Below are 15,836 nucleotides of genomic sequence, written 5' to 3'. Positions count from 1 at the left end.
AAGGTGGATCTCCTGGAGAAGTTAATCAAGTGTCAAGAACACCGACACCAAGCGTCGGTCAAGAAACTCCGGCGACGACCTCGATTTTTTCCACCCCGGGAGGAACTTCGACGGGACCTTTGTTCCTCGATTTTTCACCTTTTCGAACTCCAACCCCTTCGCGATCCGGAGTTCCTTCTCCTCATGCAGGAGTTACAAACACCCCAGAACGTGTCGACTTGACGATGGAAGGGGTATCACGACATTTCTTGCAACTAAGGCATCTCCTTAACCAACACGTGAGCCAAGAAAGAGAAAAGGGAATAAGAATCAGGCTGGATTATGACGAATCGGAGCCCTCATTGTCGCTCGGACGTCCACCTTCCCCTCCAACCAGCTCACGACCGACTGCTTCTCTTTTTAAAGCTGGTCCAAGTGTAACCTGTCAACCCTTTAACCCCTCTCCCTACACTTATGGGAGATCAAGCCCGACGGCTTTCCCTTTGTTCACCTCACGACCCCTTGGGCACGAGACCACTCCCGACCAAATATGGCGGTCACCAGCTTCAAATGCTCCTTCTACAGCCACTACGTGGGAGCAGGCCATGTCGGTCTTGCCCTTGGCTCGAAGTGCAGCGATGAGCACTTCCATGGGAGCAAACAAAACAACAGCAACACCTGAAAGCCTTCAAGGCTTTAACCTGATGCCTCAAATGATGGCACACTTCCCGTGGACCCAGCTCATCAACCAAGCACTGGGTACTCACCAAGGGACAACAAATCATAATCCTGCTGTGAGGCTAGATGAAGATCTTGCAAAGCCTTACAAGCCCGGTAACCTATCATGCTTCTCCCAACAAATCGCCGATTATGACTTCCAAACAAAAATCAAGATGCCACCCCATGTACAAAACGTATGATGGGACTGAAGATCCCGAAGACCACCTTCAGGTCTCCACTGGGGCAGCCAGAATTGAAAAATGGTCCCATGCTGAGTGTTGCTTGATGTTCATGCAAACGTTAGTCGGATCGGAAAGAATATGGTTCAACGACCTTCCTGCTCAAAGCGTTCGAAGCTTCGACGATCTGAGCAAGGGCTTCTTGGCCCACTTCTCACATCAAAGAAGGTACGTCAAGGGCGCCACGGTCATTTTTCAGATAAAACAAAAAGATGATGAAAACCTTCGAGACTTCATCGAAAGGTATAAGAAAGAAATGTTACAATATGTGGGGGCTGACGAAAAAATGAGGGTGACAGGCTTCATGAACGCCATCACCTCCAAGCACCTCACAAGGGACTTTAACAAGTGCCTGCCTAAAACCCATGAAGAAGCTCTTGAACGAGCCGAGGCACATATTCGAGGCGAGGAGGCCGTTGATTTTAAAGAGCAACGAAAAAGAGCTCCTAGTTGGCGAGGCAACAACCCCAACCGAAAGAGAGGGAACTACAATCCCTATGATAAATATCCAAGGAGCTCAGATCAACGAAGGCCTGAAGGTCGGAACCCTTCAAGCAGGGAAAAGACTGTGAACTTCACAGCCTTAACCAAAACCCCTCAGGAGATCCTTGCCACTGAAGAAGTAAAACACAACTTCCGACCTCCTCGACCCTTGCCCAAGAGCAAGAAGAACGAAAACTCCACTCAGTTCTGTGAGTTTCACGATGAAAAAGGTCACCACACGAACGATTGCTTTCAACTCAAGAGAAGAATTGAGGAAGCCGTTAAGTCTGGAGAATTGGCTCATTTGGTGAAAGGGGTCAAAGACAAGATGGCAGAAAGAAAAAGCAAAGAAGTAAATATGGTGAATATAGACCAAGGTATTCCCCACAAACGACAACGCTTGGAAGCTTGGGAGCTTCAATGCATCTGCTTCCCACCGCCTCAAGGTAACTTACTCTCAAACCCTCTAATGGTGGAAGCAAACGTGGGAACACTCCAAACAAGCAAAGCCTACATCGACACAGGGGGGGCCACAGAGATCATGTATGAAAGATTCTTCAACAGGCTGAGCAAGGAAGAGCGTTCAAGGCTTCAACCCTCTGAGTCATCTATAAAAGGTATCGCGACGTACCCTTGAAGCCTTTAGGCCAGCTAACCCTTGATGTCTGTTTTAGTGAAGGCAGGATGAAGAAAACCAAACCACTTACTTTTATAGTTATCAACAAACCTTCCAGCTATGATATAATCATAGGAAGGCCTGGGCAATGTGCATTCAACATGGCTGTCTCGGTTGGTCAAGGTGCTGTAAAGTTTCCCACCGACATGGGAATTGCAACCCTTCAACCTACCCAAGAGTTTACGCGGTTGAAGGGGAAAGATCTAAAAGCAAACACGAAGAACAAGGCTTAATCATAAAACCCCAAGTACCCTGAACAAAAGGTACGGGTAAACACAAGCCTCTCCAAAGAAACACTTTCACACCTTGAAAAGCTGTTGATGAACAACAGCGACGTTTTTGCTTGGTGCCCGGAAGACATGACAGGCATCCCTCGAAGCATTGCAGAACATGAGCTGAAAATACCTCCCGATGTTAAACCTGTTGTCCAAAAGAAACGGAGCCTGGCTCCAGAAAGAATCTTGGCAGCATGCCAAGAGGTTGAAAAGCTTGTACAAGCCGGATCCTACGTGAGGTCAAGTACCAATCTTGGGTGGCTAATCCGGTCATGGTTCGAAAGCCTGACAAGTCTTGGAGGATGTGCATCGACTTCAAAGACTTAAACAAAGCATGTCCGAAGGATTGCTATCCCTTACCCGAGATGGACCTCAAGGTTGACTCTCTAACCGGCCATCCCTTTAAGTGTTTTCTCGACGCTTACAAGGGTTACCATCAGATTCTCATGAAAGTGGAAGAAGTGGAAAAAACCTCTTTCCACACGGACAAGGATATTTTCTGTTACCAAAAGATGCCCTTCGGCCTACGAAATGCCGGTGCAACCTACCAACGTTTAATCGATAAAGCATTTGCTAGCCAAATTAGCAAAAACTTGGAAGCTTATGTTGATGATCTAGTAATCAAAAGCAAAACCGAGCATCAAATGCTCGAAGTCATACTAGAAACCTTCCAAAACTTGAGAAAGATCAACTTGAAGCTTAACCCGGGAAAGTGCTCATTCGGGTTCGAAGAAGGCAAGTTTTTGGGACACATTGTGGGAAAACAAAGTATAAAAGCTAATCCTAACAAAATCAGGGCTGTTCTCGAAACCAAATCTCCACAAAGCAAAAAAGACGTGGAAAGTCTAAATGGAAGGCTTGCAGCCTTGAAACGTTTTACCTCCAAGCTTGCCGAGAAGTCCCTACCCTTTTTCAAAACACTAAAGGGTTGCACCGACAAGAAAGATTTCAGATGGACGGAAGAAGCAGAAGAAGCCTTCAACCGAATGAAGCAACACTTTGCTTCACTTCCAGCTATTGCAGCCCCTGAAATGGGAGAATTGATATCTATCTATCTATCTCTTTGTTGCTGAAGAAGCATTAAGCGCGGTTCTAACCATCGAACGAGACAAAGTTCAGGTACCCGTTTATTTCTTTAGTAAAACACTAAAACTGGCAGAGGTCAAATATCCTCCTCTGAAAAAACTTGCTCTGGCCTTAATTCAAACGGCCAGAAGGCTTCGAAGGTACTTTCAAGCACACCTTATACAAGTGGTCACTGACCAACCCATCAAAAGTGTGCTTGAAAAACTGAAAAATTCAGGCCGATTGGCCAAATGGGCTGTGGAGCTAGGTGAACATAACATCACCTTTGTCCCAAGGAAAGCTATCAAAGCCCAAGTCTTGGCGGACTTCATTGTAGAAATCCCAAAACAAGTCATTCCTAAAATACACACAACTGCCACTGAACCTTCTGACCCTGAAGCCTGGAAGCTTTTTACCGATGGAGCTTCCAGCATTGAAGGGTCAGGAGCTGGACTCGTTTTAATCAACCCTGAAGGGTTAGAATTTACATATGCTCTTCGACTTGAATTTCAGACCACCAACAACGAAGCTGAGTACGAGGCATTGATTGTTGGTCTGAAGATTGCCAAAGAAATGAAGATCCAAAAGCTACAAGTCTTCACAGACTCGTTGCTTGTTTCAAGTCAAGTCAATGACAGCTATGTAGCCAAAGAGCCCAACATGAAGAAATACCGTGAAAAGGCAAAAGGGTTGATGACCACGTTTCAAGAATGCACCATCAAACAAGTCCCAAGATCACAAAACAAAAGAGCCGATGCCCTGAGCAAACTAGCATCCCTCACTTTTGCACACCTCACCAAGAAAGTACTGGTGGAGGTGCTGAAGACTCCTTCAATACAAGAACTGGAGGTTCAAGATGTAATAACTGAAGGTCCCAATTGGATGACTCCCATAGAAAGGTTCCTCAAGAATGGTGAGTTACCTTTGGACCAGACTGAGGCTGAAAGGGTTCGAATCAAATCCAGGCAGTATGTGTTACAAGGAGAAACACTTTATAAAAAGGCTTACCTTGCACCACTACTGAGATGTGTAGGACCCGAACAAAGCCAATATCTGATCAAAGAGTTTCACGAGGGTATATGTGGAGCTCATTTTGGGCCAAGAACGGTGGTTGCAAACTGATGAACCTTGGATACTTCTGGCCTACCATGCACCGAGATGCAACGGAACAACTCAAGAAGTGTGAAGCCTGTCAAATTCATGCACCGGTTCCTAAAAGCCCTAAGCACGATCTAGTCCCCATCTCCTCGGCTTGGCCATTTCACAAATGGGGAATGGATATTGTTGGTCCATTCCCACCGGCCAAAGGTGGGGTAAAATTCTTGCTAGTAGCTGTCGACTACTTTACCAAGTGGCCTGAAGTCAAACCACTTGTAAAAATAACGGGCAAACAATTTATTGACTTCGTGTGGGAAACCATCATTTGCCGTTATGGGCTGCTAGGGGTATTGGTCACGGATAATGGGAAACAATTCGCTGAGAAGCCTTTCAGCACATGGTGCAAAGAATTCAGAATCACTCAAGTATTCAGCTCAGTCGCATACCCACAATCCAACGGCCAAGTTGAAAGAACAAACAGAACCATCGTTGAAGGAATCAAAACAAGGTTGGGAAGGCATGACAACAACTGGCTTGAAGAACTCCCAAACGTTCTATGGGAAATAAGAACAACCGAAAAAACAAGCCACAAACGAACACCTTACAGCCTAGTGTTCGGATCGGAAGCTGTAATTCCGGCCGAAGTCGGAGTTGTGACTTAAAGAACACTCAACATGGATCTCGAAGCAAACAACAATGAGACCATGTTGAATTTGCAACTCCTCGAAGAAATTCGTGATCATGCCACAATACAGGAGGCTAAGTACAAGCAAAAAATGGAAGCTTATTACAATGCAAGAGTAAAGCATGAACGCTTCAAGCCTGGATACCTTGTACTACGAAACAACGAGGCCAGTAAGAAAGAAAACCAAGGAAAGCTCGGCCCAAAGTGGGAAGGACCATACACAATCCTCGAAGCTCACAAGGGTGGATCCTACAAGCTGGCCGACACAGAAGGCAAAAAGCTTCCAAGACACTGGAACGGCAAAACCCGTAGAAGGTTCCATGCCTAGTCAAAATGTAAAAATGTATTTCAAGAGATGCATAATTCCCCTTTTTGTGAAACAACAACCTCTTGAATGAATGATAAACTTTTTCATAACTTGTCTTTACTATCCCATAATCAGGTTGAGAACCTAGCAAGAAACTCCATGGAAAGGGCCGTGTAAGGGGATGAGCTCCCAAGCCACATCGCTCAATAGGTTCAAGGGGTAAATGGATCTATATAAGGGGTGAGTACCTATATCAATTCGACTCCATGAGACTTAGAAAATTTTTTCAACCAAAACTTGTCTCATAGACAGGTCTGAACAACCTACACCAATTCGTTCCTTAAACTTCAAAACAGTTTACGAAAACAAAAAAAAACATACACTAAGTAGTGATATAAAGGATAGCCAACATGTGCTTTTTACCTAACGAAGCCTTGAAGCTAAAAGTGACTGCAGCACTAAAACTTCTTAAGGAAAAGTTAGCTAAAATCACATCAAACTAACAAGACAAGCAATCAACACACAAATACATAGAACATCATAGGTTCATAAACAAGGCCTTTCTAAGGCCATAAACTAAATAGCATCCATACATAATAAGCCGATTAAGGCTAAAACAAGGAAACCACATGGATTCCCAAGAAAATGTTCAAAGGCCGTAAAGGCCAAACACAACCACAAGGCAGGAACTTTAAGAGTTCCATACCAAACCTACATTGTTTAAGCATTACATAACATTGTTTTAAGGTGCTAAGAAAGCTACGAATAAAAGTGTTCAGACATCAGAAACAGGCTTTGAGGTACTAGCCTTACCACCTTTAGCCTTCTTGGACTTCTTGACTTGTGGGACAACATCAGCAACAGCCGAGCCTTCGAGGCTTGCCACATGAGACACGTCGCTTCCCCCAGATAAGGTCTCTTCACTATCACCAGAACGGGAACGTTTCTTCGACAAAGACTCAATGACCTCTTTGGCAACCTTCTCATCAAGGCCGGCTGGTTTCAAACCCTGCAAAACCGAAAGTGGCTTACCATAGCAAGATGAAACTGCACCCACATAAGGGTAAGTAAGCCTCTCCATCGCGTGAACTAAACTGGTGAAAAGCTTGTAGGCTTTAGGGTTGAACAAAGGAGACTGCTCCATAGGCTGACCGGTTTCGTGATGATGGAAGCCTGCAATGAAACCCAAATGCTTTCCATGACCTAGAAGCTTCGTGTAAACATCACCCAGCACCGAGTTAAACTCCTTAGAATGAAGCAAATAGGATACAACCTGCTGAAACCCATGCTCGATCAACCACTTGTTATCTTCAGAAGTCTGAGTAACCGAAGCTTTCAAGCCTTCCTTCTCCATCTCGAAGGCTCTCTTCTGCATCTCAAAAGCTTCACGGTCAGCATTCAACTTGGCCTTATCAGCCTCCATGGCTTTCTTCAACCCTGCCATCTCAATCTCATGGCCACGAGACAACTCATCAATCCGTTTCACATACACCTCTTCCTTCTCAGAAAAACCTTCAACATATTTCTTCATGGCCGCCATAGAGGCCTTCATCTTCTCATTCGTCTTCATGAACTCCTCATACTCCTCCATCCCTTTCCTAAAGCGGGTGACACCTTCCACCAAAAGGGCAGAAACGTTACAGGAGTTCAATATCAACCTGGACAACAAGGAGTCACCTTCCATCTTGGAGATAGTATCACGAACCCCCGGAGGAGCAAAGTGGGCTAAAGCATCGGCACAAACTTCAGGATCCTTGAAAGAATCCCCAACCCTGACACTCCATTCCGGCACATAAACGGCATTCCCGTCCAACCCTTGAACGACTGGCATCTCAACCTTCTTGCCAGTCGGCTTCTTCTTCTTAGAAACCACCAACCCCTGTTCCTTCTCAACCTCCATAGTCGGACCCTGGTCTTCAGAGGCTTGAATGTCATCACTAACCTCAACTGGCTCATGAGAGGATGAGGTAGCAACAGACTTCAGCAAACGTCGTGTAGAACGACGAGTGGAAGATTTTGGAACAACGGTCTTGGTGAACCTTTTAACATTGGCAACCCCAGCATACTCAGTATCCTTAAATCGACCCTCTTTCCCTCAAACAACCGAATCCTCTCCAACAACGGCTGCAACATCAGTAAAAGCAACGTCGGAAGTGTCATCACACTTTAGGAATTCCAAAGCAGACATGACTGCAAACACAAAAGAAATCCGTTAATAAATATATCAACAAGATGAAGCAAAAGTGGGAAGAACAAATGCATACCCTTATTATCCTTCATAAGCACGGGATCCCGATTAGGCTTATCCCAGAGTTTGCTAATTCCTAACAAAACAAGAAGATGTTCGGGGAGAGGGTGAAGACGCGAAGGACATGTTCCAATGGATTTCAAAAAGGCTTCGTTTAACTCAGATTCGGCCGGCTCCGGTTCATTTAGAACGACTTCGGGTTGTCTCCAAATGGGTTTAAACGGAAGGATAGAATCAGAAACAAAGAAAAACTGGTCTTTCCAAGAACCGAGGGTCGTAACCGCCGAGGAAACCAAACATACATCAACCTTGGTATGCTCGAACGTATACCAATCACCATTTTTCGCTAAGCGAAAGAAACGGCGAAAGTTCAACAGCGAAGGGTCATAACCTAGGGCTCTACACAAAACTTCAAAGTGCAGAACCCTAGCAAGCCCTAACGGATGGATTTGGCCAAATGATATACGATAATACTCCAAAGCATTAAGAACAAAAACCGAAAAAGGGTGTCGGAGGTTAGAAAATTCGAAATGACGGCAATATAAAGCGATAAAACCCGCCGGACAACGATCAATGGAAGAGTCGACCGGCGGAGCAATCGGCTTGTATTTTAACCCTATCCCCCATTCAATACAAAACGATTAGACCTCCTCTTGGGTCAATCGGGAAAAACTGATCGGAAGATCCTTTTTGGCAACCATAATTTCGAAAGAAAGATGAAGGATCGAGACTAACCTGGTAATGGATCGAAGAAAACTTGAAAGTGTTAATGGTGGAAAGTGTTAAACAAATCTGGAAGAAAGTGAATAGTTATTTAGTTAATAACTATTAATGAAAAGCAGTTATTGGAAACCGCAATCTGACAGTTACAATCACATCAACTGTTACATCAATAATTCAAAAAATAACCAAAACTGAACAAAGCTTCGGAGCCTTCAAGCCTTGAAGCCTTTAAGCAATAAACAAAACGTGTGCAAAAGTCAGAAGCCCTTGAGCATACTCCTCAAAAACCTCTGACTTGGGAGGCTGATGACGGGGGTAGCCCAAGGAAATAATAAAATGGTTGAAACACATTAACGCTAAAAGGGTTAAAAACTTCGTTTCCCACCCAAACTTATGTAAACAAGTACCCACGTGCTACAGTACGATGTCAAATCACTGTTCTCCTCTGACCAAAGTACATACTCAGATAAAGTATTATTATTTTAAGCTATGGACCAGCAGTCCAAGCCTTCCTGCCCATAAAGGTCAACTCTCTATGCAAACAAGAGGCTAACTAGTTTAGTTAACTAGACTAAAAGGCTTAGATCTTCTTCATATAAATAGATAACTTAGCATTAAACATAAACACAACAAGATCTGGGCAGATAACACCATCTCCCAAATCTTCCCTTCTTCCTAATATGCTCTTAGCTTATTTCTTTCTTACTTCAATAACTTCATAGCATCACTAAAAACATCATCCTAAAACCGATTCCAAACATCACGGTTCTTGATCTTCGGTGAGCTATAACAACAAACAACTAACTAGTGAACCTCCTTCTACGTTTTGCAAACGTAGAGGGACACCACGACCTGCGTTAGGCTAACCTGAACCCTTGAAGCCTCTTAGCCTAACCAGTCCATTCACTATCATTGGTCTTATCTTTGTTGTAGCAACAACCTACAAAACAAAGCACCGATTAGGCTCATCGGAGAGAGAGGTCTCTTCTTAGACCACCCTCCGACGTGAGAATAAACAACTAGTTTTGAGAGAGAAAAGATAGTGCAAAAACTTCAAGGAATATATTTTGAATTGTGATTAACTTATCAGTCTCACCAAACCCAAATAGTCCTTAAGATTATAACATCTCATTAAATTGAAAATTAATCTCACCAAATATTTGATATAAAAATCCTATAAAATAGGGATATACTAAAACTTAATATCTTATTATTTTTTTAGAAGATGTTATTTATAATTAAGAAACAATGTTATAGTAAAAAAAAATAAGTAAGTGGCACGAGTCTCACCAAACCTATAAAGCTTTTAAACTGGGTTATAACATCTCAGAGTTATCATTAAATCCTAAGTATATTATTAACTTTCTTACAATAAATAAAATTAAAAGCCAAAAAATATATATAAATATTAAAATAATCTCATAATATAAGAATGAAAGCCGGTATAAACATATATAAAATAGTGAGTTGTTAACTAGTTGACGTTTGGTAATTCTTCATTTCTTTCACACCGAAGGTCCCTTCGTCGAATCCTGCTGGTGCCATCAAGGAACTTACCCCACATCTACCTTCAAGGCTCTCCCTTCCATAAAATGAACCCACATGTCTCCTTGAATTCAGCCCTATTAGGATTTAGGCTATTAGTACAAAATGATGAGTTTTTATATATATTTAACCCGGTTTAATAAAAACCCGACCGATATACTATAAAGCGGTTTAACCGGAAAAGATAAACATGTAAATTATCAAAAAGTAAAATCTTAGAAAAACAACATCACAAGTCTAATAACGAATAAACTCAAATAAGTGCACAAGCTTATCAAAGGCAACACAATCTGTTAATCTATCAGGACACACATAAAAATTTAATTAATATGCTCTAAACATATAAAATAGCAAAACACGTAAATTATTGCATATTGAACAAACTCACAAGATATGCACTTTATACGATTTTATGGAGGCAAAAGAATAAAAAACATACAATCAAAGAATTAAAACACATCTAAAGGCGCCAATAAACCATAACTGGAAAGATTCGATGGTGATCCATGAATTTTTTTAGGGGTCATTGTTTTTAAATGCTTCAATTTTATATGGCCGTGCATAAAAAAATTTGGATCGGTTTGAAAGTTCGGGTCAGGTAAGGTTCAATAACCGCACTAACAAAATCATCAAATTTATATATAAAAAAATGAATTTAATGATCATGAATTTGTTTATATACAATTAAACCATGTAATAACTATACAAAGTACTTAAACCTAACAAATTAACAAACTAACATGGAAACAAAGAATTAAAGAAATTAACAAATTAATATGTAAACAAACTTTCAATATAATTAAATAATTAAAGAATTTAAAGTAACAATTAACAAAGAAACCTGGTGGTAGGGTCTAGAGTGGACCGGGTGGTTGTCCGGGGTGTAGAGCGACAAGGGCTAGAGCTGAGGCAAGTTGACTTCTCTTGTTTTGCATGGCGTGCAAAGGTGGAGGGAGTACTAGAGAGTAGCGACTGTGTTTCAAAGTTTTATAAAAGAAACCTTAGAGCATTCACATTCTATACATTAAAAATTGTGAGTGAAGTTTTTATAATGTAGGGAGTGGTTTAGAATGTTGTGAATGGAGAAAGAAATGTAGTGATTTTTATGTATATTTGAAAAGCTACTATTCACACCCTATAATTTTTTAATATATTTTGAAAGTGATTATGAGTGAAGGAAAAAAAAATGATAATTATAAATGTGTAAAAAATATTATTTAATTAAAAATAGAGAAAATGTAGTGATTTTAATGTAATTTTTTAGTTGAAAATAAGAGATTGAATGTGAATGATTTTAATGATACTTCTTTTTTTTAAACATATAAAAAAGTGGTTGAAAAGATGCCATAAACAATAATCAAACTCAAGACCTTATAGTTAGTTATAAACCTATGCATTGTCAACTACATCACTTAGTTTAATTTTGTTAGGGGTTCATCCTTATATTTTATAAGGGGACCACTTTAGTTTTATATATAATGTTCTAATATCATTTAGAAACTCTGTATTCCGAGGATCGCATCTACATATATTTGTAGAAGAAGAGGTGGACAAAATCTTTGCAGTATGAAAGAAGACTGTTTGTTTTTTAACGTTTACAGACTGTCTAAAATAAAGTGATTGTGGTGTATGAACTGTGGTAGTGAGTGATGATGGTGTTGAATGGTGATAGTGGTAGTGGTGGCGGTGGCGGTGGACGGTGGGTGGTGGTGGTGGACGGTGACAGTGGTGGCAGAAGGCGGTGGTAGAAAGAGGCGGTGGGAGGGGGACAATGGTGGTGGGCGGTGGTAGAAAGAGGCGGTGGGAGGTGGGCAATGGTGGTGTTGGACGATGGTGGTAGACGGTGGTGGTGGCGAACGGTGATGGCGGGTGGTGAACGGTGGTGGTGGCTGACGATGGTGGTGGGTGGTGGACGCTGGTGGTGGCGGGAGGTGGGTGAGTGGTGGGTGTAGACTGTGATCAGTGGTAGTGGTGAACGGTAGGTGGTGGGGGGTAGACGGTGGTGGTGGCGAACGATAGGTGGTGGCGGTTGTGGTGGACGATGAGTGGGTGGTGGATGGTGAGTGGGTGGTGGTGAACAATGGGTGTTGGTTGGGTGTAGTGTTTTAACCCTCTACAGATCTTAGAAGATCTCAAAACTGGATGAGTCAAGTTTGCATCAAGAAGAGCTTACACAAACGTTTTTTAGTGAAACGTCTTCGAGAAAACAAACAATCTACATATGACAATATCTGCACGTGGTCTGCGCGCGCGCAGACAAAAAAGGCTGCGCAAACATTTTTCAGGAAACAAACAACACTTAAGGAGTTCTTGTAAACTCTCTTTGAACTATGTAGGTCTGCCATGTTGAAAATAACCTACAACATTGAGAAAGTATATATATTGTGAAAAGAGTTTTGTGAATAAAGAGATATCGTTAAAAACTTACGGTATTAGTATTACTACAATATTATTATGTCTTTTTGTGATAAACTTTCTTATATCGTAAAAAAGACCGTTGACTAACGAAACTTTCTTTTTACCATGGCAAAGCGTTTTTTAGAAAACTTGTGGGATAAATATTATACAATCCTAATTAATGTTGTTTGATAAATCACAGTCTGTATTGAACATGACATGAAAACTTTTTTGAAAAAATCAGATGCAATTAAAAGATTTCGAAAATAAAACTTAGCAACAATATAACATGAATTTGTGATATTTGGTAAAAGTCTTATAAATCAAAGTGTCATTGGCCTAATGATATTATAGTATTCGATAAAATTTTGTGTATTTGATAAGTGAAGAAAGTTTAAATCCCATGTTATATATATATATATAAATATAAATGAAAATGGCCGTTACGAGAAAGATTCATGTGTAGAGTCTGTCTATTAATGATTTTCCATGATTAGTTCTTTTTACTCAATTAAGAAAGATCCATAGTATAAAGTCACTTTAATAATCATCTTTCTTTCAACGGCATCTATTATTAATTTATAATAACCACCACCAGCAAGGTGTCGAGCATCTATATCTATAAACATATCTTAACATAAAAAATAGTAAAACTAATATAACAAATGAATATAAGTATATATAAAAAAAAACAATGTCTTTTATTATGCCCGAACATTCAGAATCACTCTAGCAAATCAATCACTGTTTCGTTAAATATATTAAAATAATATAGTAAACCCAAGTGAAATAAATAATACTAGTTGTGTTGAGAACAACAGGTATGAATGCGATGTGAGACCAATTGAAAGCAAGTATTGACTTTTGACCCTGTAAAGCCCGTCTACTCTGAATCACCAAACAAACACCTACTAGTCATCACACCTCTTCAATTCAATTCAATTCAATTCAATTCAATTCCATTCCATTCCATTCCATTCCATTCCATTCCTCACCACAAACAACCCATGGCTGACCTAGTCAAACACATCCTAGCTAAACCCATCCATCTATCCGACCAAATCATCAAACTCGCCGACGAAGCCTGCAACAACAAACAAGAATGCGCCGAACTCAAATCCAAGACCGAGAAACTCGCCGGACTCCTCCGCCAAGCCGCGCGTGCCAGCAACGACCTCTACGAGCGTCCGGCCAGACGCATCATCGACGACACCGAACAGGTTTTAGGAAAGGCTTATTCCCTTACCTTAAAGTGTCGAAACAACGGCTTCGTCAAGCGCGTCTTCAACCTCGTCCCGGCAGCCGCCTTCCGTAAGATGTCGTTACAGCTCGAGAATTCGATCGGTGACGTGTCGTGGCTGCTACGTGTCTCCGCCCCGAATAATTCGACTGATGAGTACCTGGGTCTTCCTCCGATCGCTGCCAATGAACCCATTTTGTGTTTAATTTGGGAGCAGATTGCGATTTTGCACACCGGAACGTTAGATGACCGCTCCGATGCTGCGGCCTCGCTCGTGTCGCTCGCGCGTGACAACGATCGCTATGGGAAGTTAATTATCGAGGAAGGCGGAGTCGGGCCGTTGCTGAAGTTGGTTAAGGAGGGGAAACCCGAAGGTCAGGAGAGCGCTGCGACCGCCATCGGGTTGCTTGGAAGGGATTTCGAGAGCGTTGAGCTCATGGTTCAAGCGGGTGTTTGTTCCGTGTTTGTTAAGATTTTGAAAGAAAGCCCTATGAAAGTGCAGGCGGTGGTCGCCTGGGCGGTTTCCGAGCTCGTGGCGCATAATCCCGAGTGTCAGGATTTGTTTGCGCAGCATGGGATTGTGCGCTTGCTTGTCGGTCATCTCGCGTTTGAGACGGTGGAAGAGCATAGTAAGTATGCGATTACTAGTAACAAACCGACTTCAATTCATGCTGTGGTTTTAGCTAGTAACAACACTAATGGTGTTAATCAAAACAATCCTAACTCGACATATGATGATGAGTTCAAGAGCCGAGTGTCTCATCCGTCTGGTTTCAACAAACAACAACCGATTAAAATGCATAGTGTGGTTGCAACCACCATGACCATGAAAGATGGACTTAAACAGAACGGATCGTTGCCAAATTCGACTCACAAGCCGAACGTTCATCACGCTCCAAGTCTCTCACTCTCCGCCAATAGTTTACACAAAGGGCGGGAGCTAGAGGAGCCTGCGACAAAAGCTTACATGAAATCAATGGCTGCACGCGCTCTCTGGCATCTTGCTAAAGGGAATCCCACCATTTGTAAAACCATTACCGAGTCACGAGCTCTACTTTGCTTTGCGGTTCTGTTAGAAAAAGGCGCTGAAGAAGTCAGGTACCACTCAGCAATGGCGGTTATGGAGATCACTAGTGTAGCCGAGCAAGATTCTGATTTGAGGCGGGCTGCTTTCAAGCCGAATTCACCTGCTTGTAAAGCTGTTATCGAGCAATTGTTGCAGATTATTGAAAAAGCAGACTCGAGACTCTTGCTTCCATGTGTTCGAGCCATTGGGAACCTGGCTAGAACCTTTCGAGCCACTGAGTCACGGATGATCCAACCGTTGGTTCAGCTTCTGGAGGAGCGAGAGGCTGAGATAACCAAAGAAGCTGCAGTCGCATTGACGAAATTTGCGTGCACGGACAACTACCTTCATGTTGATCACTCAAAGGCTATCGTGAATGCGGGTGGAGCAAGGCATTTGATTCAGTTGGTGTATTTTGGGGAGCAAATGGTTCAGATTCCTTCATTGAAACTTTTGTGTTATATCGCGTCACATGTGGCGGATAGCGAAGAACTTGCAAAGGCTGAAGTGCTTACTTTTCTTGAATGGGCTTCTAAACAGTCTCATTTGATTCAAGATGACAAAATGGAGGAGCTTTTGCTGGAATCTAAAAGCAAGTTGGAGCTCTATCAGTCTAGAGGATCAAGGGGCTTTCATTAGCTTCATTTTATCATTTAAGTTTGTTGTTTTTTTTTTGTTTTATGTTTTATGTTTTAGTTTACTATGCTAGCCAATATATTTATTTGCTTCTTGTTTGTTGTGATTTAGGGTATATAGTATTTATTCATAAAAATTGGAAATTATAGTCAAGATTTTCTTCTTTATATGCTTATTGTGATGATATTCTAAATGAAAAAGCGGTTGTGTTTTTAACTTCATAAACCTTCTTTTTAGCTTATGGATTTCAATCCTAACAGAGTATAGAGAATTTGGGCCTTTTTTGCTTTTTATTATTTTGTAATTTTTTTATTATTAGCTTGCATTTGTATAATTATTACGTTTTTTTATGGGATCAGTTTAATTCGACAAGTGATGTGTTTATAGATTTCAATCCTCGACAAGTTCGGTTTACGAGTTTCCGAGCCGGTTCCATGACATAAATCATTAGCTA

The 15,836-nt window shown here is 41.7% G+C and overlaps 1 protein-coding gene across 1 annotated transcript; it reads left to right on the top strand.

The window, feature by feature from the left end:
- Positions 1-13,398: 13,398 nt before the first annotated feature.
- LOC143622295 (uncharacterized) lies at positions 13,399-15,547 on the top strand. Its single transcript, XM_077093482.1, has one exon. The coding sequence runs from the start codon at positions 13,448-13,450 to the stop codon at positions 15,383-15,385; it is 1,938 nt and encodes a 645-aa protein (XP_076949597.1). The 5' UTR covers positions 13,399-13,447; the 3' UTR covers positions 15,386-15,547.
- The last annotated feature ends 289 nt before the right edge of the window (positions 15,548-15,836 follow it).

Source organism: Bidens hawaiensis, unplaced genomic scaffold, assembly GCF_021521415.1.
Source record: "Bidens hawaiensis isolate Kalapana, Puna unplaced genomic scaffold, B.hawaiensis_p1.1 tig00003115_1, whole genome shotgun sequence".
NCBI classification, from domain to species: Eukaryota; Viridiplantae; Streptophyta; class Magnoliopsida; order Asterales; family Asteraceae; genus Bidens; species Bidens hawaiensis.
Note: the sequence above shows the minus strand (reverse complement) of the source record. Positions and strands in the feature narration are given on the sequence as shown.